Raw genomic sequence first — 25,426 nt, forward strand, 5'->3', positions numbered from 1 at the left:
GACAACTACAGCCATATCAGAAGCACCCAGAACTTCATCGCCAATCAAAATCACCAAGATTTTCGTATCAGATTACAATCGATTTAGATATTGAAATATATTGATCATAAACATCACTAATTCAAAATTATGATGTTTGCTGGGTTGATCTTATTTAATTTATGATGAGTCTTTGCAAACTCCTTAGTGTTTGTGGTTGTCTGGGTTATGTAACAAAGTATTCCCCAAATTTGGTGGCTAAAACAATAGGTTTTTTTAAATTTTTCTTTCATATTTTTAATTTATTCTTTGAGAATTTCATACATATCTATAATGTATATTAACCCTCTGCATCCCAATGCACCTCTTCTCACATTCATGTGATCATCCTCCTCTTCTTCCTCTTCCTCCTCATCTTCTTCTTCTACCTTGAATCCAATCAGTGTCACCTGCTGGAATGTTGAGGGATCTTGTTGGCTTGATCTTGAACAGATCTTGTGCAGGTGACCATAGCTGCAGTGATTTTGTGACTACAATGACCAGATTGTGTCCACAAGCTGTTTCATAGTACTCCTCCCACCCTCCTGCTCTCATGTTCCTTCCAACCCCCTTTTTCTCAAGTTTCCCTGAGCCTTGGGGCTTTGGTATTAGATATCCCATTTAGGCTTAAGCACTCAATAGTCACTCCTTATTCCATGACCAGTTCTGAGTCTTTGCACTCACTGCTGCCCACTGAAGAAGCAAGTTTCTCTGATCAAGGTTGAGAGCAGGTCTCTGAGGGTAAGCATATATATTTAGAAGGCAGTTTGACAGCATGTTTATTTAGCAAAACCACAGCAGAAGGTTCCACACTAGGGCCTATGACCTCTTGGCCATGGGGTTTAGATCAGGTTTACAGTACCAGGTATGACTTCCATCTTGTGGAGCAAGCTTCAGATCCAATCAGAGAACAGCTGGCTGTTGGCATAAACTTTACACCACTACTGCACCAGTGGACGCATCTTGCCTGGCAGGTCAGTAGTGTAGCATGCAGAGTTCAGCACCAGGGCTGATTCCATTGATGGCTTTTCACACCCCCCCCCCAGTGTTCTTCTGGGCACCTGCTGACTCTATGAAATCCAGCCTGAAGGGAAGAAGTTTTCACATTAGTTCCAGCTTGATTTCTCTATGTCTATGACCAAAGTGTGTTATCTTGCTGTACTGTTATGGTGGTTAACCAGGGGCAATGGCAATAGCCTGTGTTCTTCTAGAGGCTTCTGGGGCCTCCTAGACTAATAACTCATAGAGAAGTAGCCTATACATGGTACTGAGATTTTCATTTGATAACTCATGTCTTCTGGGAGAAGTATGCTCCATTCATGCCGAGCACCTGTGTTTAGACACCTTTTGGGAAACAAGGAATTTAGTGACTCCATATATAAATTTTCGACAGTTTGTGAGAAAATAAGGGAAATGACAATGTTAGTTGGTTGCATCTATAAGCTTAAAATTGACAAAGGAAAAGTATGAGCTCAGTGAAAAAATTAACCAGTTCCAGATTTGCATAAACAGTCTAAAGATTTCTCAGTGTGCCCTGGAAAAGAATCTTCTCTCTGGCAGCCGAAGAGCTTAAGTTTTAGAAAATTAAACCCAAGCCCTCATGATAAGATTGTCTAACCTATAATGAAAATTCAACTCTCAGCCTCAGAGAGTGTTGGCAGCTAAACTAAAGGCATTGATTGGTAAGGAGTAGGATCCTGTAACTTGGGGTGGAGATGTGTGGTAGGACCATAATGAGACTTTGAACCCTTAGATTCTGATGGATTTCTCTCATCTGAGGAAGTAGTGTTTCTATCCTTAGCAGAAGACAGACACACAGACACACAGACACACACACACACACACACACAGACACACACACACACACACAGACACACACACACACACACACACACACACACACACTGGGGGTAGGGGTTGTGTTTTGAGACAAAGGTCTCTGTATGTAGCCTTGGCTGGCCTGGAATTCGCTATGTAGATCAGGCTAGCCTCAAGCTCATAGAGATCTGCCTGCTTCTGCCTCCTGAGTACTGGGATTAAAGGCGTGCATAATCATACCTGGTTTCCCCTAAGACAGGGTGGTGGTGACACACACCTTCAATCCCAACACTTGGGAGGCACAGGCAGGTGGATCTCTGTGAGTTCAAGGCCAGAATGGTCTACAGAGCAAGTTCCAGGACTACACAGTCAGATGCTGTCTCAATAAACAAAACCTAGGCAGGGGATGGTAGGATATTTCCTTTCTGCTACAGGAAATGTTAGGGACCTCTGATGGGATGGCACACATGATTGGGGCGGGAGTTGGGGATGAGGACTCTTGGGACATTTCTGCCTCTTTCTCTTGGCAATCTTCAGACTTCTTCACGTGCTCTCATTTGATTTTAATTGGTGATGGTAAGGATCGAATTCAGGTCCTCACAGTTACTGAGCAAGCACTCCACCAGAGCCCTATCCTCAGTCCCTTTGTTTACTAAGTTGCTTTTTGTTTTGTTTGTGTAAAGCAGTCTCAGTGTGTTACCCAGGCTTTCCCTCAAGTGATTCTCCCAACCTCAGCCTCCATGGACCAGGCAGAACGCAGACTTCTAAGGCCAAAGGCCCTGATGCCTTGGGGACATCACAGCTCTGAAATTGTGCCGAGCCTCTCAGCTCCAGAAAGACTCCGGATAGTTTAATTAACTCGAAAACAAAGAAACAAATGAGTAAAGGGGATGGCATTTGTGCACTTGGCTTCCTGGAGGGACCAGGAGCACATGTCCTCTCTCTTTGCTAACTAATGACAATTCCACACATGAGACAAGGCCTTCCCCCAGCTGGGTCTGGTACCAGGGCTGAAGGAACACAAAGAAAACTCTCAGCCACCAAGATCTCCAATTTAGCAACAGACAATACAAATTCCTGCAGGTAGGTTGCCTGGGATACAAAGTAGCCAGTGTATAGAGAGTAACCCAGGGCTAAGAGATGGGATTGTCTCTCTCTTTTAAACTGGTAATTAAGGAACCCAGGCCAAGTCTGTCTCCATCATTGATGGAGGGTCCATTGTGCAGCACAAGGCTGAGTAGACCTTGGTGCCTATCTTCAGGGAACTTAGGACACCTGGGGACAGAAATGTAGGGCACCTGGGACCAGAAAATAAAATGGACAGAGGCCTGTGTGTGGGCCTCTGGAAGTTTCATTTTAGACATGGAATTCTTTTCTTGACAGAGTTTCATGTGTCCAGAAATGACCTTGACACTATAGGCATGTGTCCACCATGTCTGGTTTATGTGGTATCGGAGATAGAACCCAGAGCTCCAAGCTTGTCACACAACTCTGTCCACTGAGCTGCATCCTCTGCCCCTAAACTTGCAGAGGTCTAAACTGTGTTTCATTTTGTGTTGTTTATTTTCAGAACTGTGGTGCTGAGCCAAAAGAAGAGGCAGGTTTGGCTGGGCGGTGGTGGCACACGCCTTTAATCCCAGCACTGGGGAGGCAGAGGCAGGCGGATCTCTGTGAGTTCGAGGCCAGCCTAGTCTACAGAGTGAGTTCCAGGACAGGCTCCAAAGCTACACAGAGAAACCCTGTCTTGAAAACAAAACAAAATCAAGGAATTGCCAGGCTTGGTGGCCAGCCAGGATTATATATACATAGTCAGACTGTTGTATTTTTTTTTGTTTGTTTGTTTGTACCTGTCCTGGAATTCTCTCTGTAGCTCACAGAGATCCACCCGCCTCTGCATCCCAAGTGCTGGGATTAAAGATGTGCACTGCCACCACTGCCTGGCCAGACTGTTGTATTTTAAAAATACCACGGGAAGGAGTCACACCATACAACAGGGCCCATGTAGGAGGTTTATTGAGGGGAAGGAGAGAGAGAAGGAGCAGAGAAGAAGGCAGGAACTGGTCACTGGGGACGAGGAAAGCAAAGAGAAAGGAGAGGAGAGGGGGCAAGGCCAGCCTTTTATAAGGAAACCAGTGAATGCACACAGGAGGTGCTCTTAGAGGCTACAGCTGAGGTATATCCTGTCAGGACCCTAAGGGCAGGCCAGCGCAGATGCCTGAATGCTAACATTCCCCCCCTTTGTTTATTATAAAAAGGTGAGGAGTTAGAAGGGGTAGCAGGTGAGGTGGGAATAAGGGCACCATGTTTTCCAGACTGCTTCCTGCTGGCCTAGGGGATGTCGATCATCTCTGGGGGACCTGAGAGAGCTGGGATGCTGACCATGTCCTGAGGGAGCTGGCTGTTTCACTTCACTGTCTAGGCTCTGTGGAACCGTCCAGTGCCTCTTGGACCTGGCAAGATTCTGTTTGAGGTGGATCTAAGTCGACTCCCTGGAGCTCACAAGAAATCATGATGAGGTCACAGCCAAGATGGAGGAGAGCCACGTGGTTTCTGTTAATAGTTACATGCACATACATACAGAATGAAACAGAAGTTGAGTACACAGAAAGGGAGAACGTGTGTGTGCTGAGCAAGACTAAGCTGGCTTCTCCATTTCTGATTCACATGTTGCAGCAAACAGAACATTTAGAGAGGAAGAGCAGACAGACACAAGCAGGTCTTGGAGCAAAGGAAGGGAAAAAAGTGGAGAATTCTTTCTCAATTCCCCAACTGCCTGGTCTGAAGAATGGTCAGTGGGTCTCCAAAAGACATCCCAGTGGGAGCAACGAGGTGTATGACCCAGTTCCCAAGGATGAGGCAGAGAGAAGATGATCACAGGGCTAGAATGGCTAGCATCCCAGAGACTCAGTGAGGACTGACGAGGAGGCACATGCTGCTCAGTGGACTGTCATCAAAAAAAGCAGGGGCTGAGAGAGACACAGTCGCCTAGTACCAGGACTTCGAGAAAAGCCAGAAGGCGAGGAGAGGACTGTGCTGGACAAATGAAGCCTCACATCTAGGGAATGGTCAGAGGCAGGTGGCCCCACCAGAGACCCAATTGTTGGTGCTGAATGGAAGGCAAAGCTGTTGGTGAAAGAGAAAGCAGATTTGTCATAGGTGTGAGGGAAAGAGCACAAAAGAGGGAAAGAGGGAAAAGCTGCCTTGGAGCAGGGACTTACTAAGAGAAGCTTGACAGTAGGGCACCCTCCATCTATCGCACCGCTGGGAGAAGTTGCAAAGGTCCTGTAAAATACCAGGCGGGATATGGCGTGCTGGTAAGCGGTCATTTACCCAGTCTGACTACGAAGGTGGATAAGTTAAGCCCTTATGGAGGTAGGCACATTTTCCATGAGTGAGGTCGAGAAGGTCCAAGGGCTGGAATCTCCAGCATCCCAGAAATTCAGCAAGGACAGATGAGAAGGCACAAGCTGCTCGGTGAACCATTGTCCAAAAAGCAGGGGCCGATGGGCTAGGAGCCTGAGTGAGACACAGTCACTTGGTCCCAGGACTTTGAGAAAAACCAGAAGGCGAGGACTGTGCTGGAGAAATGATGCCTCATTCGTGGGAAGTGGGGGGGGGGGGCGCTTTCCTTGCCAATTGTCAGTGGTGGATGGAGAGTCCCAGCGAGCCGATCCGTTAGGTGGAAAGTAGGGCTGTGGCGGGCAGACCAGCCAGGTTCCAGGGTCCCGGCACATTTCAGACTGCCGGGAGAGCCTTCCTGGTCAGGGAACCAATGTTGTATTTTTAAAACAGCAGGAAGGAGTCACACCATACAGCAGGGCCCACATAGGAGTTTTATTGAGGGGAAAAGGGAGAGAAGTGGCAGAGAAGGGGACAGGGACTGGTCACTGGGGACAAGGAAGGGAAAGAGACAGGAGGTGGGCAAGGCCTGCCCGCCTTTTTGTTTGTTTGTTTTTTGGTTCCCCCACCCCCCAACAGGGTTTCTCTGTGAAACAGTCCTGGCTGTCCTGGAACTCACTCTGTAGACCAGGCTGGCCTTGAACTTACAGAGATCCACCTGCCTCTGCCTCCTGAGTGCGGGGATTAAAGGTGTGCACCACTGCCACCTGGCAAGGCCGGCCTTTTTTTTAAGGAAATGTAGCCAGTGCACCCAGGAGGTGCTCTTAGTGACTGAAGCTGAGGTATATATATTCTGTCAGGACCCTTAGGGCAGGCCAGTACAAATGCCTAAATGCTAACATAGACCCTGTCTCAAAACAAACAATAAAAAGAAAACAAAAAGGGGGTTGCGGCTTGGGGATTTAGCTCAGTGGTAGAGTGCTTGCTTAGCAAGAGCAAGGGGTTGGGGGCGGGACGACAAGGACACGGGACTAAAACAAGAGCCCAGGACATTGATGAAATTATCTCTTGGATAAAATAAATCTTAGTATGCTGGCCAGTTGTAAAGGCTCATATCTGTAACTCCACCAAAATGGCTCAAGAGCTAAAGACACCTGCCAATGGGCCGTAAGAGCTGACTTTGATCTGTGGAGCCACATGGTAGAAAGACAGAGCTAACTCCCACAGTTGTCCTTTTGTGGGGGTCAGGGAGTTTGAGACAGGGTTTCTCTGTGTAGCTTTGCAGCCTGTCCTGGAACTCACTCTGTAGACCAGGCTGGCCTCGAACTCACAGAGATCTGCCTGCCTCTGCCTCCCAGTGCTGGGATTCAAGGTGTGCGCCACCACTGCCTGGCTGCCATTTCTTTGCTTTCTTCCTTCATTTCTTCTCTTTTCTTTGTCAAGACAGGGTTTCTCTGTGTAGCTTTGGCTGTCGTGGGTATTTTCTAAAATGCATGTTTATGGGCATATGTCTGTATTAGTGTATGCCACATGTGTGAGAGGCCAGGGCAAAGTGACAGATCTGGAGCTGGAGTTACAGGTGACTGTGAGCCACCTGACTTGGTTCTGGGAACTAAACCCAAGTCCTCTGGAAGAGTAGCAAGCACTAACTGTTAGGCCATCTCCCAGAGAGCTCAATTTTTTTTTTTTAAAGACAGGGCTGGTTGGTACAAACCTAGCTTTAATCAGGAGATAGTGGTAGACCAATATCTGTGAGTTCTAGTTCAGCCAGAGCTACATACTGAGAGCCAGTCTCAAAAACATAGAAGGCCCCTCCGTGGAGCCCCAGGCTACTCTTGAATCAAAGCTCCTTCTGTCTCAGCCTCCTGAGTGCCAAACAATTATTTGAAACTTTGTTTCCGCCCCCCCCCCCCCCAGCTGAGGACCGAACCCCGGGGCCTTGTGCTTGCTAGGCAAGCGCTCTACCACTGAGCTAAATCCCCAACCCTATTTGAAAAGTTTATAGATTTATTTTTCAATTATTTGAAACTATGTGTATGTGTCTGTGTTTATGTGTGGGTATATGCAGAGGCCAGAGTACCTTTTCTACACTTCTCAACCAAAATTTAAGACAGGAAGCTCAGGCATTTCAGATGTAGGAAGTGGAAATGGTCTCTCTGGTCCTGCTAGAGAGGATGGTTGGTTGGGACTTGCTGACTGGCTGTCAGCTTAGCTCCAGGTTCAGACAGAAATAGTCTCAAGAGAATACAACAGAGGAGAGTAATAATAGTACTAATAATAGTACTAATAGTACTAATAATAGTATCCTCTGGCTTCCTCATGTATACACACGTTGTATATATTTCTCACACACATATGCACACATCAAGGGCTGGGTGGTAGGTCAGTTGGTAAAGCGTTTGCTTAGTAGTAAGTTCTGGGTTCAATTCCCAGCACCACATACCATCACTGGGTGTGATGGTATAAACCTGTAATCCTGCCAGGCAATGGTGGCACACGCCTTTAATCCCAGCACTCGGGATGCAGAGGCAAGGGGATCTCTGTGAGTTCCAGGCCAGCCTGGGCTACAGAGTGAGTTCCAGGAAAGGCTCAAAGCTACACAGAGAAACCATGTCTGGAAAAACAAACAAACAAAAACAAAACAAAACAAAACAAAACAAAAAACCCTGTAATCCAAGCACCCAGGAGATGGAAGCAGGAGGATTAGAAATTTAAGGTAATTTTTGGTTCCCTACTGAGTTGGAGGCCAGGCTGGGCAACATGAGACCCTATGTCTCAATAAATTAATCCCCCAGTGCCTCTCACAGCCAGCAAAGCCTAATCCATTCTTCTTATATGGACTGGTCTTAGCCATTGGTCTGTAGCAAGAAGACCACAGTGAAAGTGACAATGTATGACACTGACAGACAGCTAGGTCAGGGAAAGAAGCATTTTGTGAGCGACCCCTTCCCTCTCCTGGCTACTATGGAGACAAGAGGCCTGGGCCACAGGCAGAACTACTGTGCTTCAGCTGTTGGACCCAGCTGTTATCCAGTCCACAGCCAGTTGGAGATGGGGGAGAGGAGCCTCTAGAGTCTAGGTCTCTGGTCCAGAAGATTCCAGAGCAGTCCTTGCGCCACCCAAGCTGAAGCCCAGTGGATCAGAGGTGAGCTCTCCAGGGGAGGGCTGCTCCAACTGCAGCCCCACAAGCAAACAGATTGTTCCTACTTTGAGACGTGAAGTTCCTTTTTAAAAAAAACTTTATGGAGATATAATTCACATACCATAAAATTCCCTCATTTCAGCTCTACAATCAAGTGGTTTTTTTTTTAACATATTCGCAGTGTTGTGTGACTATCTTCATCACAAACTAAGGACACTTTGCTGTCCTTCTGAAACCTGGAGGTTCCCCATCCCCTCCACCCTCTCCCCAGGCCCTAGGACTCACCAGTCAGCTTTCTGTTGTGGATTTGCCTGCTGCAGACATCTCAAAAGAATGGTTTGCTGTAGTCTGTGGGTCTTTGCATGTCGCTTCTTTCACTCAGTGTGCCTGCAAGGCTGTGGTAGCTTGTTCTTACTTGAGTGCTTCATTCCTTTTTATTGCTAAATATTATTACTTGTATGGTCACACCACACATTCTTTATCCATTCATTGGCTGACTGACGTTTAGGTCAACTGTGTGTGTGTGTGTGTGTGTGTGTGTGTGTGTGTGTGTGTGTGTGTGTGTGTGTGTAGGCCAGAGGTGGACATTGTCTTCCTCAGTAGCTCTCCACCTTATTTTTTATATTTTAAAATTATTAGTTTAAATTTATATTTTAGCTATATGGATGTTTTGCCTGCATAGATGCCTGTGCACCACACGGCCAAGGAGGTCAGAAGAGGGAGTTGGGTCCCCTGGAACCAGAGTTATGGATGGTTTTGAGCCGCTGTCTACATGCTGCCATCTAACCCAGGTCCTCTGGACGAGCAGGCAGAACCTTTAACCACTGAGCCATCTTGCCAGCCCCTTCCTCTCTCTTTGACAGGATCTTACTGTACAGACTTAGGCTCGCCAGTGAGCTCAGAAGGACCTATTTCCTCGACCTTGGTGTCAATCACCATGCCTGGCCCAAGAGGTTTGTTGTTGTTTTTTTTTTTTTTGTTTGTTTGTTTTTGAGATAGGGTTTTTTGTAAAGCAAGCTTGCTTTGAATTTGCAGTGTAGTAGACAAGGACTTTGAATTCCTCCTGACCCTCTTGCTGTCTACCTAGTTATCCAAGACTTCCTGAATATTTCCTGAGCACTCTACCTGACGAGGTATATCCTCAGCCCTACTTTTAAAAAAAGATGGTGTGGGGGATGGGGAGGGGGACATGTGTGGAGACCGGAGGTATCAGGTCCTCTGGAGCTGGAGTCACAGGCGGTTGTGATCAGTCCACATCACTCCTTTTCTTGTTTTTACATCATCACATTAAGAATATAACATGGTATTTTGCCTATTTTTAAACTTTATATGAATGTGTCATATATACGTATTCTTCTGCAATTTGCCTTCTCTTTTGGTCGATATTGTGTGTGTGACATTTCTTTCTTGGGTGGTGCAGCTGGGACACAGCATCATGTTTCACTAACCGCTCATTTCTATGTCCGCCTGTCTTCTTCCCAGCTCCCTCTCTAGGTCTCTTCCCTGACCCCACAACTTACCCCACCCCCCTTTCCCCTTCCTTGTGGTATTTTGGGACAACGTGTCAGTCTGAGCTCAGGCTTGTCCAGAATGTATGTGACGCTGGTGACCCAGCACCGTGAGCGTTGACAGGTCAGGCATCTTGGAGAAGGGAGGGGGAAAGGTAGGTGGAGCTTCTAGCCTAAGATTCTTCTAATGGGGGTGGACAAAAGGGAAAGGAAGGACAAGGAGGGTGAGTGGGAAAAGCCCCGGAAGGCAGCCAGGTTGAGGAGGATTCCTTGAGCCAAAGTGGCTAGTTTGGACTTGCATCCTATCTGGACAAGTCAGTTCAGCACCGGAAGTGATGATGAGTGAATAGCCAGCCCTAAGTGAGAGTACTCTGGCCCTACAATAGGAAGGTTCTAGCTTCTTGCAGTGGCCTAGCCTCTCTCCAGCAGCTGGCTTCCGCCTTCCTGGCTTTAGTGTGTTCACGAGGACCTTCTTGCTCAGGAGGAAATCTGGCCAGAGGGCACTAAGAGGAAGTCAGCATCAATGTGAGAAAAGACCCCTCCCTCAAACCAAATTTAAATCTAAACCTTGAATTCTGATTCTGAACTGTGTGTGTGTGTGTGTGTGTGTGTGTGTGTGTGTATACAAGGTGTGTCTCTGGTGCCCTCAGAGGTCAGAAGAGGGCATGGATCCCTGGAACTGGAGTTGTGGGTGGCTGTGAGCCAGTATGGAGATCGTCCAGTGGAAGAACAGTTAGTACTCTTAACCGCTGAGCTGTCTCTCTAGCCCCAAGAATTTATAGTCTTTATTTCAATTTCCCAATTGGCTCTATACAACCACATCAGTGGGTGCATAGAGGGAAGGAGGTGTAGAAAGAAAAAGGTCACAAAGGAACGTTGGTGTTGACAGGTTTCCTTCCTTCCTTCCTTCCTTCCTTCCTTCCTTCCTTCCTTCCTTCCTTCCTTCCTTTCCTCCTTCCCTCCCTCTGTCTCTGTCTCTCTCTGTCTCTGTCTGTCTCTGTCTCTCTCACACATTGAGACAGGGTTTTTCTGTGTAGCCCTGGCCATCCTGGAAATCACTCTGTAGATCATGCTGGCCTTGAACTCACAGAAATCAGCCTGCCTCTGCCCCTGAGTGCAGTGGGCTAAGAGGTTAGTTTTTTAGTGGATTCTGAACTGGGAGTAGTTATACTGGGTGTAAAATTCCCAAAATGAAAACAGGATATTTACATGAGTTTTTATTTTATTTATTTTGGTTATTTTTTTAAAGATTTATTTATTTATTATGTATACAGAAGAGGGCAGCAGATCTCATTACAGATGGTTGTGAGCCACCATGTGGTTGCTGGGAATTGAACTCAGGACCTCTGGAAGAACAGCCAGTGTTCTCAACCTTTGAGCCATCTCTCCAGCCCGTTATTTATTTATTTTTTCAAGACAAGGTTTCTCTGTGTAGCCCTAGCTGTCCTGGAACTGGCTCTGTAGACCAGGCTGGCTCCAACTCAGAGATCTACCACCCCCTGGCTGTTTGTTTTTTTGAGACTTGGTTTCTCTGTGTAGCCCTGCTTGTCCTGGATCTCTGTTTGTAACCAGGCTGGCTTTGAACTCAGAGCTCTGCCTGCAGAGGAATGCTGGGTTTAAAGGTGTGCTCCACCACACCCAGATATTAGTTCTTTTACTACATACAAATAAGACCTCAGCAGGGTGGCGGTGGCAGCGGCCTTTAATCCCAGCACTTGGGAGGCAGAGGCAGGTGGATCTCTTTGAGTTCCAGGCCAGCCTGGGCTACCAAGTGAGTTCTAGGGCAGCCAGAACTGCACAGAGAAACCCTGTCTCAAAAAACAAAACAAAAAGTTCTCTATGTTTGCGTCTAGAAGCCTGTCAAGGTTTATATGCTGCATTCCATTGTCCTTTCTTTTTAGCCTTCTCTGATCTAGGATATTCCCTCCTCTTTAATTTTCTTTCTCTGATGCTGATTTTTGGCAAAAAAGAGGAGGAGGAGGACAATGATGACAACGGTCAAGAAGCAACAGCCAAGCTAGTGTCTACATTATGGGTTTATCTGTTTCATCAAAACCAGATTCAGCTCAAACATTTCCTGACAAAAATCCTAGCTCCCTATTGGTCACCCCAGGTAGCATATGAACCCTGTCTGTCCCCCGACTGGCCGGGCTTGCCTGTGTGTGCCTTGCTACGGACTTGGGGCTAGCTGTCTATGAAAGCATAGAAGTGTTGCCAACGAAGACTGGAGACCAAGAACTTGGTGCTAAGAGCACTCGCTGCTGCCAGGCTGTCAGGGTTTCTTGCGCCCTTTTTACAAACCAAGCTTGGAAATCCCGTTTGTTTCCTGAACTCCAATTTATCTGTGACATCCTAAGATTCTTTCCCCTACACTCCCTATGAGTATGTCTCCAACCACAGCAGCTCTTAGCCCACCACGTTAAAAGTATTTCTCTACCCTACAATGCATACAAAAGACTTCCAGTCCAATACAAATACTACTACAGGGGCCAGTACAACAGATCTGTGTCCTCATCTCATTTTGTGCTTAGATTATAGCCCACCAAGGATTAACATGCAAGAGTACTATGTTCTGGGATAGAGATGTAGCTCTTAGGTTGGTAGAATGCTTGCCTAACAAGTATAAAGCCTTGAGTCTGATCCACAGCAACCGCAGGACATCATGGTACATGCCTATAATCTTAGTACTTAACAAGTAGAGGCAAGAGGAACATAAATTAAAGGTTATCCTTGGACACAGTAAGGTCAGCCTGGGCTACATTAGATCCTATCTCAAACAACAGCCACCAATTACAGCACCCAACAAGATAACAATAAAGCAAAGTACCATGTTGGGAGGGAGGCAAGTCTGTAAGGCCAGCACGGGAGCGGCTGAGTCAGGAGGATCAGAGTGCTGTGTTTGGAACATCAGCTAAGTCTTTCTGTGTAGCAATGTGACACAAAGCTTTAATTTGTTCAGGTTTATAGCCAAATTTGGTTTTTGTCTTGGTTCATCTACTTTCTTTTTCTTCTTTCTTCCTTTCCTTTCCTTTCCTTTCCTTTCCTTTCCTTTCCTTTCCTTTCCTTTCCTTTCCTTTCCTTTCCTTCCCTTCCCTTCCTTTCTTTTCCTTTCCTTTCCTTTCCTTTCTTTCTTCCTTTCTTTTCTTCAAGACAAGGTTTCTCGGTGGTGTTTTGGTGCCTGTCCTCCATCTCGCTTTGTAGACCAGGCTGACACTGAACTCACAGAGATCCACCTGTCTCTGCCTCCCGGAGTGCTGGGAATAAAGGCGTGCTCCACCACTGCCCAGCTGGTTCATCTACTTTCATCCAATGTCTTTTTTAAAAAATTGAGCATTATTATGGTCAGTTTTCATGTCAATGTGCCACAATGTGCCACCTGAGTAGGAAGCCTCACCGGAAGGACTGTTCTGATCCCCTTGACAGATAGGGGAAGACCTGCTCTGACAGGGGCCTGCACCTTCTAGAAGCAGCCCAGGTAAAAGAGAAGGCATAAATAAGGAAGATCATCCTGGCTGGCTTTTTCTCTAACTGCAGTATTGATTTGCCCTGCAATCAGTGAGCTGGTTATTGCTATGTTGATAATCAGAACATGGGAAGTAAAGGCAGGAGGAGCCAACGAAGAAGCTTCCAGGTTCTTCAGTACCAGACTGGGGCTGATGAGACACTCAGCCTCAAGGAGTGAGCAACTACTGGACTCTCCACCTCTTAGGTGTGGTTCAGCTGTTGTTACTATTTTAATGTATGGCAACTTAATAAATTACATATAGAATCCCATTGGTCTGTTCCTCTAGAGAACCCTAACGATGCAAACATGTACACCATTCAAGTGAAAACTATATAAATAGGTATGGAGAGAGAAATCTGCATGGTGTACTGCTGCGTAGTACAGTACTTGCTTAGAATGCACAGGCTCTGGGCTCTAACTGCAATTAAAACCAAACAAAGTGCCCCACAAATTTGGGTTGGAGGAACAGACTCCCTTTTCTTTTAAAGCTTTGCTATTTGGATTTTTTTAAAAAAATTTATTAAAAACATTTTTGACGCCAGGCTGTGTTGGTGCAAGCCTTTAATCCCAGCACTCAGGAGGCAGAGCCAGGCGGATCTCTGCGAGTTCGAGGCCAGCCTGGGCTACCAAGTGAGTTCCAGGAAAGGCGCAAAGCTACACAGAGAAACCCTGTCTTGAAAAACAAAAACAAAAACAAAAAACCAAACCAAAAAAACATTGAGATAGGATCTTACTAAGTAACCTTGGCCAGCCTTGAACTCACTATATAGACCTGGCTGGCCTGAAATTCAGAGATCTGCCTGCCTGTCTCCTGGAATTAAGGTGCTGGGATTAAACAAACCCAGCTTCTTTTCTTCAAGAGATGGCGGACTATAGCTTAGTTGACTGTAACGATTAAATAAATTACCATATTATTAGTAAAATCTTAGGAGTCAGGGGGTAAAAATCTGAGTGATCAGAGAAGTAGCAGAGAAGCGACCAGTGACCTCCCCACTCCCGAGTCAAAAGGCCTAAGAATCTCTCTAACCCCTCCCTACTTTCTGTGTCTCTATGTCTTGGGTCCTCCAAAGCCTTGTGGCTAATTCTGGTCAGCAAGTAGCTAGCTCTGCCCTCTGACTCAAGGTAGACATTATTGGCAGTCTCAGGAGTGTCACAGTGTGATCAGAATATCCCACAACAGTTGACAGAACATCTACCTACCAAGCACAAAGCCCCAAGTTTGATCCTGAGCACATTTTTAGCCTGTCATGGTGACACACTCCATTAATCCTGGCACTCAGTAGAAGCAGGTGGATCTCTGTGAGTTCAGGTCAACCTGGTCTACAGAGTGAGCTTCAGGACAGCCAGGACTACATAGACCCTGTCTCCACACACAAACAACAACAGCAACAGAAAAGGTGGATAAGATCTCCCTATTTGCTTAGGCTTCTGAATTGCTGGGCTAAAGCAACCCTTCTGCTTCATCCTTCTGAGGAGCTGGCATAGCCTTGGCTGTTGGTATCCATCTTGACTAGGTTCTGTGGCCTGCTGCCCACTGTGCAGAACATGGATTTACTTCTGCTAATGCCCAGTTCCTCTATAATCACAGTGGTGATGGGTGCTCTCAAACTGAAATGCTGGTCCATATGAATCCTCTGCTTTTGTGGGAAGCTCCTCAGTGCCCTAATTCTGCTCATCTATAGTACTCTCTCAAAGGCAAAAATATTAAAAGTTATTTTATATGTATGACTGTTTTGCCTGTATGTACATATGTATGTGCACCACATAAGTGCCTGTGTCCAGAGAGATCAGAAGAGGACATCCAAACCACCAGAAATGGAGTTACAAACTGCTATGAACCACCATGTGAGTGCTGGGAACAGAACCCATGCTCTCTGCAGAGTAACAGGAGTTTTTAACCACTGAGCCAGCTCTCCAGCATCCACTCCCTACTTTTTCTCCCCCAAGACAGGATTTCTGTGTAGCCCTGGCTGTCCTGGAACTCACTCTGTAGACTAGGCCAGCCTTGAACTCACAGAGATCCTCCTGTCTCTGCCTCCTGAGTGCTGGGATTAAAGGTGTGAACCACCACTGCCTGGCCCCACTTTCTTCTTAAGACAGGGTCTCACTATATAACCCTGGCTGGCCAGGGACTTGCTATGTAGATCTGCCTGTCTCTGCCTCCAGAACACCACTTTTACCAGCTCTACTTTTTTGAGGATAAGGTTTCACTATGTAGCCTTGTCTGCCAGAAACTTGAAGAGACTAAGCACCCACTTCTGCCTTGTAAATGTTGGGATTAAGGTCAAGTGCCACCCCTACCCGGCTAAAACTTTTTTATTATGTTCATTTATTATGTGTGTATAGGGGGGTGCATATATGGAGGTCAGAGGACAACTTGTGGGAGAAGATCCGATCTCCTCCCACATATGGGTCCCAGAAATGGAGCCATCACTTCATCAGCCCAACCTCCTTTAACTTGTTCCCAACTACCAGCTTCCCCTAAACCTTTTTCCTACATTGAGCTCATTTTGTCTTGTATCCTCTAAGACTCAGGACTCTCCCTCTGCCTCCAGCTGAAATAACCTGGGAATTTTGCTGTGGATTTTCCTTGAAGCTCCTAACCAAAATCTGAACAGTGGTTCAGTCTGGAGTGGGGAGAGTACTGGCTTTGGATGACACAACCTTTTGTTTAACATTTTTTAATGTTAAGCTTGTTTAACACTTTTTTTTTCATGATCAGAAAAGTTCACCAAAAAAAAAAAAAACAAAAAACAATGAACAGAAATCTTGCTTGCTGCCTTGTTTTCAACACGCATTCCAAATTCCACTTGGTAATCCATCTTTGTAACAAAAACTTCTGTTACATGGAGTTATTCAACCATAGTACATTTCCTCATTCCCAACCATGTGTTGATTTTCTTGCCTGTCAAGCCACAGCATTTGCAGGCCTTCTCCACCTCGGTGTACTTAAGACTCCACCTGGTAACTAGATGTTGGAATGCTATGGCAGTAACTGGAAGTCTCCCTAACCCATCTTCCTGTTTTGATTGTTTCCAGTCTTGGAGGGTAAAACTAGCTGCAAGAGAGCCCAGCAGTTAGTAGCTTTCCAGTCTTTGTCTTTAGGAGGATGGCATTAAATGTCTGTAGGATGGGCTGTAAAAGTAGCACAAAAGTTAACTGATCAGGCTTCTTTTTTTGATTTTTCGAGACAGATTTTCTCTGTGAAACAGTCCTGGCTGTCCTGGAATTCACTCTGTAGACCAGGCTGGGCTCGAACTCACAGAGATCCTCCTGCCTCTTCCTCCCGAGCGCTGGGATCAAAGGTGTGCACCAACTCGCGGCTGATCAGGCTTTTAAAAAGAGTAATAGAACAAGAAGAGGCCTAGAGAAAGGGAAGTGACAATAAATATTTCAGGGAAAAGCTGTCCTAAAGGACCAAGGACTGGCAATGGTGTGGGACTGCAGTAGATGAAGGTCAAAAGCAAAGCCAAGTCTGGCAATCAGAGGAGGAAGGGAACAGAAGACCCGAGGGCTGGATATGCTGGTACATGCCTATAACCCCAGCCACTCAGTAGGGTTGAGGCAGGAGGAGGATTGAATTTGAACAGTGGAATGAGAGCACTGTAAAAGGAGGTGGAGGTGTGGCCCAATGGTAACATAGTTGCTTAGCATGTGTGAGGTCCTGAGTTTGATCCTCAGTACCTTGAAAAAGAATCAGAGAGATAGTTAAGAACCAGCTCTTGGAATGGAATGATAGATCCTATTATAGAAATGAAACTGTTTGCAAGTTGCCCACAGGGAATCCACCATCGACATTTAAAGGGATCCAGTGATGATGGTGACACTTTCAGGATACAAAGGAGGCAAAGTACTTTAATTTGCTCCTTTCCTCAACAGGTTTATTGCCTTTTAAGAAAATTTTTGTAAAATATAAATACAAAGGCAGAGATTTACTTACAAAGTTAAAACACAGATTTCAAACATAAACACACAAGTCAGAAAATTTTAGTTTTATGTACATTTTCAAGCAACCTCAACATATTATGTTAGTTTTCAATATTTTACAGGGTACAGAAAAAAATAGCTCAAAGTCTTCTTTAAATAAGAGCATAAAATGTTTAAACATATAAACAATCCGGTTTGATGTGTGAAAAGTAATTTCACAGCTTTTAAATTAGGATACAAAAGTTTCATACAATTAGTTGTTGTGTGTGGATATGGTTTGAATTTATATTACATACTACTGGATTACATCCAATAGCATTTACCTGGCGTGAGCAGGTACTCTGTAAACAAAACGTAAAAGCACATCGCCACCAAGTGTCCTCACCCAATTCACTCCCCCAAACCACCCACACGACTCTGACCACACGATACAGCCATGGCCCGTCACCAGAGCTTTGTATGAAATAACATTAAAGTATGGGGCTCCTTTTTCTTTTTTTTAAATTTTTTTTATTTTTTTTCTCCTTAGAAAAGAAAAATGTTCCAAGTAAAAACAAACATACATTTCTCAAAGCATGTGTGCACTGAAAAATAAAGACATTTGAACAGCTTCATAAAAACTGACTTAAAAGTTTAGAAAGAACACAGGCTTCTAGGTTCTTCGGACTGGAGTAACTTCTCTCATATAAAGAAGAGATATTCTTGTATGTAATAGTGTCCTTTCTTTACAGAAACCGTCGTTGTATGTATGACACATATGCACAAGGATTAACACTATAGCACACTGTACACAGTGGGTGGGCAGGGCAGTGGCTCACCAATAGTCCTCAGGGACTGTGTCGCTAGGGTGGAGCCACTCCACGGTGGAGCCTAGCAGTGACTGGAGCTCATTGGTGAATTCCACCAGATCTATCAGCTCCTTGCTTTCAGAGTTGAAGGCTTCCAGGTCTTTGGGGCAGGAGAACAGGAGGCTTGCAGAGACCTGGCGGTAGAACTCTGCTTCTGCAATGGTGACAATTTCCATATTGGGAAAATTGCAGCGGAATATCCGGGAGGACATTTTCAACTTCTTGAGTACATCTGAGAGCAGTAGCCAGTTTCGTGGCCTATAAAATAGAAAGGGATGGGGGTCTAGTCAACCCTCCTGCCCTGTTCCACCCACATCCTATCACCGGGCTGTAAGGTAAGGAGAATAACTGCAGCCTAAGAACGTGGGACAGATCTGGTATTATAAACAGAACATCTAGGAGAATTTGACCAAGCTTCACTGTGCCTGCTACAGATGGAAACAAATGGGGAAAGTCTTGCTCATCCAGCTCTGGCTAAAACTTGCTTCATGCTTCTCAAGTGGACCCTGTACTCACTGAGGAAAAGCAGGCCTGCACCCCAACCTCTTTGACCTCTCTGAGGACCCTCACCAACAGATTACTAAACATACAAGGCTATCATTCCTCCCCTTTCCCAATTCTATCCCCATCCTTCAGTTTTCTGGGTAGTGACACCTTTGAGAAAGGATGTTTAATAGTCTTTGAACCTGACACAATTTAGAATTTCTGTCACGGTTTGTAATGGCATATGTGTTTATAGCTTCAGAGATGAGGAGGACATTACTCATGAAACACCTTCGTTAACACACAGTTATAGCAGTTTCTTGACGGGTACAGCCCAAAGGACTGATTATTAAGGTGCAGTGGCACACCCATAGGGAAAACATGGGATCGGACCAAATCTGATGACACATTAAGGACTCCAAGTGTCCTATTCTTGGGTGAGGAGGTAGTTTATCACTGTAGTCCGGGGGAGCCCCTATGGTGACTTGTTGGGGGATGAGGCGACAGCTACTAGGGGAAGACTCATTTCTTAACTATTGACTACTGTAGCATCCAAGATGGCAGCTTTTCTGTGGAATTTGAGTTCCTGGCTTCAATGCCCACAGACCCCAAGAATGACTTGAACATATACTTTCTCATGAGGGCCGTCTATACCATGTTAGGGTTAAGCCCCATCTCCACTGGGCATAAATAATCAAGCTGATTTGGACCATTATCCAAAGACTGAGGACAGCTAAGAAGCCACCCACCACTCAATCTACCTTCCTCTGCCTACAGGGACAAACTGCCTTAGAAGCAGCTTGGCTAGTTTGTCCTAGACAGCCATGCTCACCCCTGAGCGACGGACACTTGGATGTTATAACACGGCAGGAGGGAGCTTTCGGAAAACTCAAACTCAAACATATCACTGTAGGAATCCTCCTCCTCATCTTGGTCCTCTGGTCCTGGGGGATTAGCCAAAACATCATACCCACTTTCATCATCTGGGTCTAACGGAGGCAAAGGAGAGAGCTCTATCAGTTAGCTGTAGAATAGTAGCTGGCCACCATATCCCGAGCAAACAAATCCTTCTTCAGGGCCCATCTCCCACCTCCCTTATTCTCCCCACACTGTGCTACGAACAGTGATGCTTACCACACACGCAGCTGCCATAGAACTCCCAAGCGCCACTGGAGTCATCATCGCTGCGACCCTGTAGGTCATTTAAATAGTCTGCAGAGAAAGGGGTGACAGAAGATTAAAATATACTGGCAAGTTAAGTGTGGTATTACCCAACTATTATCTCAAAACTTGTGAGGCTGAGGCAAGAGGATTCTGAGTTTGAGGCCAGTATGGACCACACAATGGGATCTAGTCTCTACACAAAACAAAACCAAACCCTATATTACAGGAACAAAATGCTGATCCGGTTAGGTGCATTTTTCCCTATAAACTCATGATAGGCTGCTTTGTGACTGTGCCTGCAAGTCACCTCTCAATGCTTAGAAACCCTCTGTGGTACCTGACTGTTAACCTGACTTGCTGAGGGACAGGCCACCCTGGCTTACCAAAATGAGAGCAAAGAAACTTTGCAGCCTCGTAAAACAAGGAAGAATTGTATTTTTATATCTTGTCTCCAATCCAGCAGGCAACTTCTCCCACTAAGTACAACTCAAGGTGGGCATGGGTAGGTCGTGAGCCAGCTGAAGGAATTCTTGGCAGTAGATGTCTGATAAGAAACTTAACCCCAAGTGTCTGACACTTTCTGACACCACTTCTTTCTATTTTCAGGATCTTTTAACACTAGGGGCTTAAAAGATGGGTTTATCGTAAGACCAAACACCAAAATGCAATGCTGCATGCCCAGGAGCTCAGGTAATTTCACACAGACATGCTATGTAAACCTATGGGCCATACTTAGGTTTGTAGATTTTAGAAAGTGAAACCAACTAGTCAAAAACCCAAAACAAAGTCTGGCGGCAAGGGCAGGCAGATTTCTGTGAGTTCAAGGCCAGCCTGGTCTACAGAGTGAGTTCCAGGACAGCCAGGGATCTGTTAATAGACAAATCCTGTCTCAAAAAAAGAAAAAACCAAACCAAAACTAGAACAAAACAAAAATATCAAATCTTTAAAAATATTACTGTGAAGAAACCCAAATGGTTTCGCTACAAATAAGATTATACCATAGAAAAACCTTTGCTTTCTGCCTAGTCAGACCCAAATCTATAAAATATGCAGTTTCCATCTCTTTCCTTCCTACCCACCCCTTCCCTTCAGTGAATCCCAGGGCTTCATACATGCCAAGTGTTTGACTACTAAAGACACACACACACACATACACACACACACACCACACCGGGCCCAATCTAACACATTTTTTCTTCTCCAGACATACAATCCTCCATCCTTATTTTCTCAGACATGCACAAGTGAATTGAACTTTTGAACAAGCTCATTCATTGACCTCTTATCATACCTGTTAAAAACTTCTCCATAAGTTCACTGTGGGTCATTTTCATGATGGTTCTACCTGAGTATGTGGCTAAAGTAGGGTCAGCACCATAGGAAAGAAGCAATCGGACAATTTCTAAGTGGTCATTCTCCACAGCATCATGCAGAGGCCTGGGAAGAGACACATAGTAGCATTGAGCTTGTGCAGCACAGCATCCTTGTCTCCCTAGCTGTGTGGTCTAGAAGCAGGGACAATGGAGTACATGCACACCTCCTCCAGTGAGCATCCTGCCTGCAGTGTCATTATATGTAAGAGACCAAGGCACAGGGAGAGGCTGAAGTCAAACAACCCACAGTTATGGACACATAACCCTCAGTAGGGCCAGTTCTCAATTACACATTTATTTTATCCTTAGGCCTAAGGAAGAGCTGAAATCCATGATGAAAATGTCTTCAGTGAAATGAGAAAAGCACGGTCTGTCTCTACCTCAGAGCAGTCAAAATCCCATGACTGCAGGAACCAGCCAGTGCAATAAGCAATCATCAGACAAAAACAAAACAAACAAACAAACAACCAGCCACCTCTGCTGTTAGCAGAATTTACTAAGAGAAGCATCCCCTAAGTCCTGCTCCAGCACTGTATGCCCAGAAGCCAAGGGCCTGGCAGTGGCCTATTCTTGGAAAGCATGACACTCAGGAGGCAGAGGTAGGCAGATCTCTGGGATTTCAAGGCCAGCCTGGGCTACATTATCTAATTCCAGGACAAGATAGAGAGAGCCTGTCTCAAAACAAAACAAAAACAAAGAAAAAGGGAGGGAAGGAAGGAAGGAAGGAAGGAAGGAAGGAAGGAAGGAAGGGTGTCTATAAATTTCATAAATTATGAAGCATGGCACAGGTTACCTTTAATCCCTGTGTCCTGAATCCCAGCAGTGCCCTATTCTAACGTCAGCAAGATGCTTCTGCTGACTCAGATCTGGGTCTTGCCAATCAAACTGAGGTCAAGGACAAGGTGAATATTAGGGCCTGGATGTGGGTGAATGAGGAACCAGTGGAAGGAGGGACAGATGGCCTTTAATTTGTCCCTGGGGAGGGGGGTTCAGCTCATAAATACTTTGAATAGTGATTTCACAGATGGCAATGAACAGTTCAGGATTCTATAAGGCATCACTCTTGCCCCCCCCCCCCAACTCTTCTTGAGGACCATGGCCTTCTTGGAGAACTATAGAACTGGTTAAGACAGAGCTTTTCCTCTACACGTGCCAGAAAGATCTGTTCAACTCAGTTCTAGGCTGGCATCAGTGCAAGTGCGATTTGCTCTCCACCTCTCTCCCCGGGGGTTCTGCATTCCTTGAGAGCTACTGTCTGCTTGTCAGCAGGGCGAGGATGCAGGGAACAAGATATACTACTGACCTGGTTCCATCCTGGGCACTGCAGTTGACATCGGCGCCATATTCAAGGAGGTGGCGAACTATGTTGAGCCATCCCCTGGCACAAGCTTCATGCAGTGCACAGTAACCTGCATTGTCTCGATGATTCACATCACAGATCTTGTTCTCCAGGCAGTATAAGACCACTTCCTGTGGGGAGAGAACGGAAAATACCATCCGATCACCACACAGTCACCTCATAAGGAAGACTTCTTCATAGTTCTAAGACTACATTCGGAGGCCTGAGAAGCCACTGTGGTTTGGGTGGTGCCTGGATGTTTATTGAGGGGACCACAACAGTGAGAAGGGCAGGCCCCAATCAAATGGCGTTTTACCTTCTCCCAAGCCTCCACAGGCTGTTTATGGGGTGTAAGCAGTGTGCTCCCAAACACTTGTCTTAGTGTTGAGGGAGCATGCAGAGACCTTAAAAGGGCTCACTGGAAGTAGTGCATGGTGGCTCACACCTGTATTTCTCAACCCTCAGAAGGTTGAGGCCAGAGAGCTGACATGAGTTTGAGATCAGCCTAGGATACAGAGCGAGATCCTGTCTCAACAAAACAAATCCAAGGGTGCATTCACCTGTACAATGGCATTTATGTTCCATAGAGTCATTATAGATAGTAAACGGCCAAGTTTAGATAAAAGCAAGGATGATCAAAGTGAAGCAAAATGGGAGAGCTTCATAATATCCTGCAACCACCCAGAGGGGGTCAAGTGAACGGCGGCCCTGTGTGTAGACAGGAGGCAGAGCTCTAAGGGGCTCTTGCCAGATACCTTCGACCTCACAAAAAAAAAAAAAAAAAAAAAAAAAAAAAAAATCACATGAAGCTAAGTGAGGTGGTATACATCTCTAATTCTAGCACTCAAGGGACTAAGGCAGGAGGATGACTTATTTGATTGAGAACAGCCTCGATGGCAAGCCTGGGATGCATAGCAAAATCCCCTCTTAAAAACAAACAAGCCAGGCAATGGTGGTGCACACCTTTAATACCAGCACTCAGCAGAGGCAGGTGGATCTCTGTTGAGTTCCAGACCAGCCTGGACTACAAAGTGAGTTCCAGGACAGCCAGGACTGTTACACAGAGAAACCTAGTCTCAAAATATCACTGCCAGCCAGCCAGCCAACCAACCAATCAAACACCCCAAACAGACAGACAGGTGGGGGAAAAAAGAGACCCAAAATGGCTGGCAGAACAGCAAATAGCTCAGCAGTAGAGCCTTTGCTTGGCATGGGCTTCATTCTGGGTTTCATTTACACCATCACCATCACCACCACCGCCGCCACCACACCCCCCACAAAAGGACACCAAGGCCTCAAATAAACCCACCTTTCCTCACTTTTCACTCTACTAAAGACTAAATCAATGCAATACACTCTTGTTTACTTAAGTCAATGACAGGAATCGGATAGATCACATACTAGAACAAAACAGAACAAGCCTGCCCCTCCCCCCCCCCCCCACGCAGAAGGCATTCAGTGTCAACAGCGTGCATCTGAAACACTATTATTAATCTCACTTCTTTAGCATGTTAAAATATTAATATGAACCACTCCCAGTAAGCATAGCTGTAATTTATTCAATGTCTTATTACCATGATTAAGCAAGTTTTCAAACACATTAAGCAGTATCTGTCACCAGGAAACAGGTTACACTATCTTCCTCTAAGTCATGCCAAGTAGATCATTACTAACTTCTAAGAATGGGGGTAAGCAATGTGGGGTGGCCTAATACCTGGCCTATCAGTGAAGGGGAAACCTCACACTGGGCTTTCCTTTGTGACACGGGGGGAAACTTGTCTGTTAGACATAAAATATGGCTCTTCCTGGCTACTCATAGACGTGAGGTGGGTTGTGAAAAATCTCTTATGTCCTTTCTAGGACAGTTCAGTCAAAGGTAAAGGCTCATTTGGGTGCTAACTAGAATGTTCCAGATGCCTCCCTGGGAGCCTAAAGCTGCACACTGGTAAATCTGACCATCTGTGCCCTGTTGCTCCAGGTCGCCACAGCAGCTCCTTTCTAAAAACAAGAGGAAGAAGAGAGAAGGCATGCTTGGCAAGGCATTTCTTCCTTCAGGTCCTAACCTGCCAGAAAGCCCACAATCCTCTGAGCTCCCAGGCCACCTGCCCTGAGCACCGGTATCCAGGATACCGCATGCAGCCGCTGCTCTTTTAGCAGGCCCTCACTAGCCAAACTCGAGTGGATGGCTGCAATCTAATGAGTTGTGTGCCCCAGCCAGGAAGAGACCTTGTCACATGACTCTGGGATCGGCCCTGAGCACCACCGACTGCTGTGCAAAGATCAATTTATGTGGATCCCGGCAGTCTGCCTGGTGTCCTCTCAACCCAGGGTTTATTTGCTCTGACAATTATGGCCCTCACCTAGAAACCTTCATCACTACAGGGCTGATTTGAGAGAACCTAGAAATGAAAGAAGTCAGTGCACAAGGCTAAGTTGATTCTCTCTTTTCCTGGAGGATGGCAGGAAGGACAGCAGTGAGCACACACTAACTAGGTGAGGCATTTGCCACAGCCTAGCCTCATTCAGCTGCACTGGTCATTTGGCCTGAGTTCTGCTCATCTGAGGTGTATCCCACACTACTCTCCACACCCTAGGGAACAGCAGGAAGAAAAGTGGGAGTGTTCTCATCTAATACTTGGGGTGACTGCGATCCAGAGTGAGTAAGACTCCCAGGTCTGCTGGGAAGAGTCAAAAGGCCCAATGAAAGGCTCTGGCTGGAGGGCTTTGATCCAGCTGTGATCAGCAACCCTCTGGCGGGCTCAAGCAAGCTAATAACCACGCTCCTAGCTGGGAGAGTGATAGCCTCTTTGCAGATGCCAACTGCTGTCCGCAACAGACAGAATGGTGAAGACGTGTGCTGGCCCAATACATTTCTCAGTTATTTATTTATTTATTTATTTATTTATTTATTTATTTATTTATTTATTTATTTATTTGTGCATCAGAAATGGGTGTGTTTGAA

General features: G+C 45.9%; 1 protein-coding gene across 13 annotated transcripts in view; it reads right to left on the reverse strand.

The window, feature by feature from the left end:
- Positions 1-16,982: 16,982 nt before the first annotated feature.
- Positions 16,983-25,426, reverse strand: part of Bcor (BCL6 corepressor) — a 102,598-nt gene continuing 94,154 nt past the window's right edge. For 10 of the 13 annotated variants that reach the window (XM_036174498.1, XM_036174499.1, XM_036174501.1 and 7 more), the window contains 5 exons: positions 22,429-22,595; positions 21,044-21,189; positions 19,723-19,800; positions 19,421-19,577; positions 16,984-18,363 (listed from right to left, as the gene is read on the reverse strand). In XM_036174498.1, the coding sequence (XP_036030391.1) occupies positions 18,072-18,363; positions 19,421-19,577; positions 19,723-19,800; positions 21,044-21,189; positions 22,429-22,595 (840 nt within the window). In that variant the 3' untranslated portion in view covers positions 16,984-18,071. Of the gene's footprint in view, positions 18,364-19,420; positions 19,578-19,722; positions 19,801-21,043; positions 21,190-22,428; positions 22,596-25,426 lie in introns of all 13 variants that reach the window. The other 3 variants (XM_036174505.1, XM_036174507.1, XM_036174509.1) reach the window with 3 other exon arrangements.

Source organism: Onychomys torridus, chromosome X (genome assembly GCF_903995425.1).
Source record: "Onychomys torridus chromosome X, mOncTor1.1, whole genome shotgun sequence".
Classification (NCBI taxonomy): domain Eukaryota; kingdom Metazoa; phylum Chordata; class Mammalia; order Rodentia; family Cricetidae; genus Onychomys; species Onychomys torridus.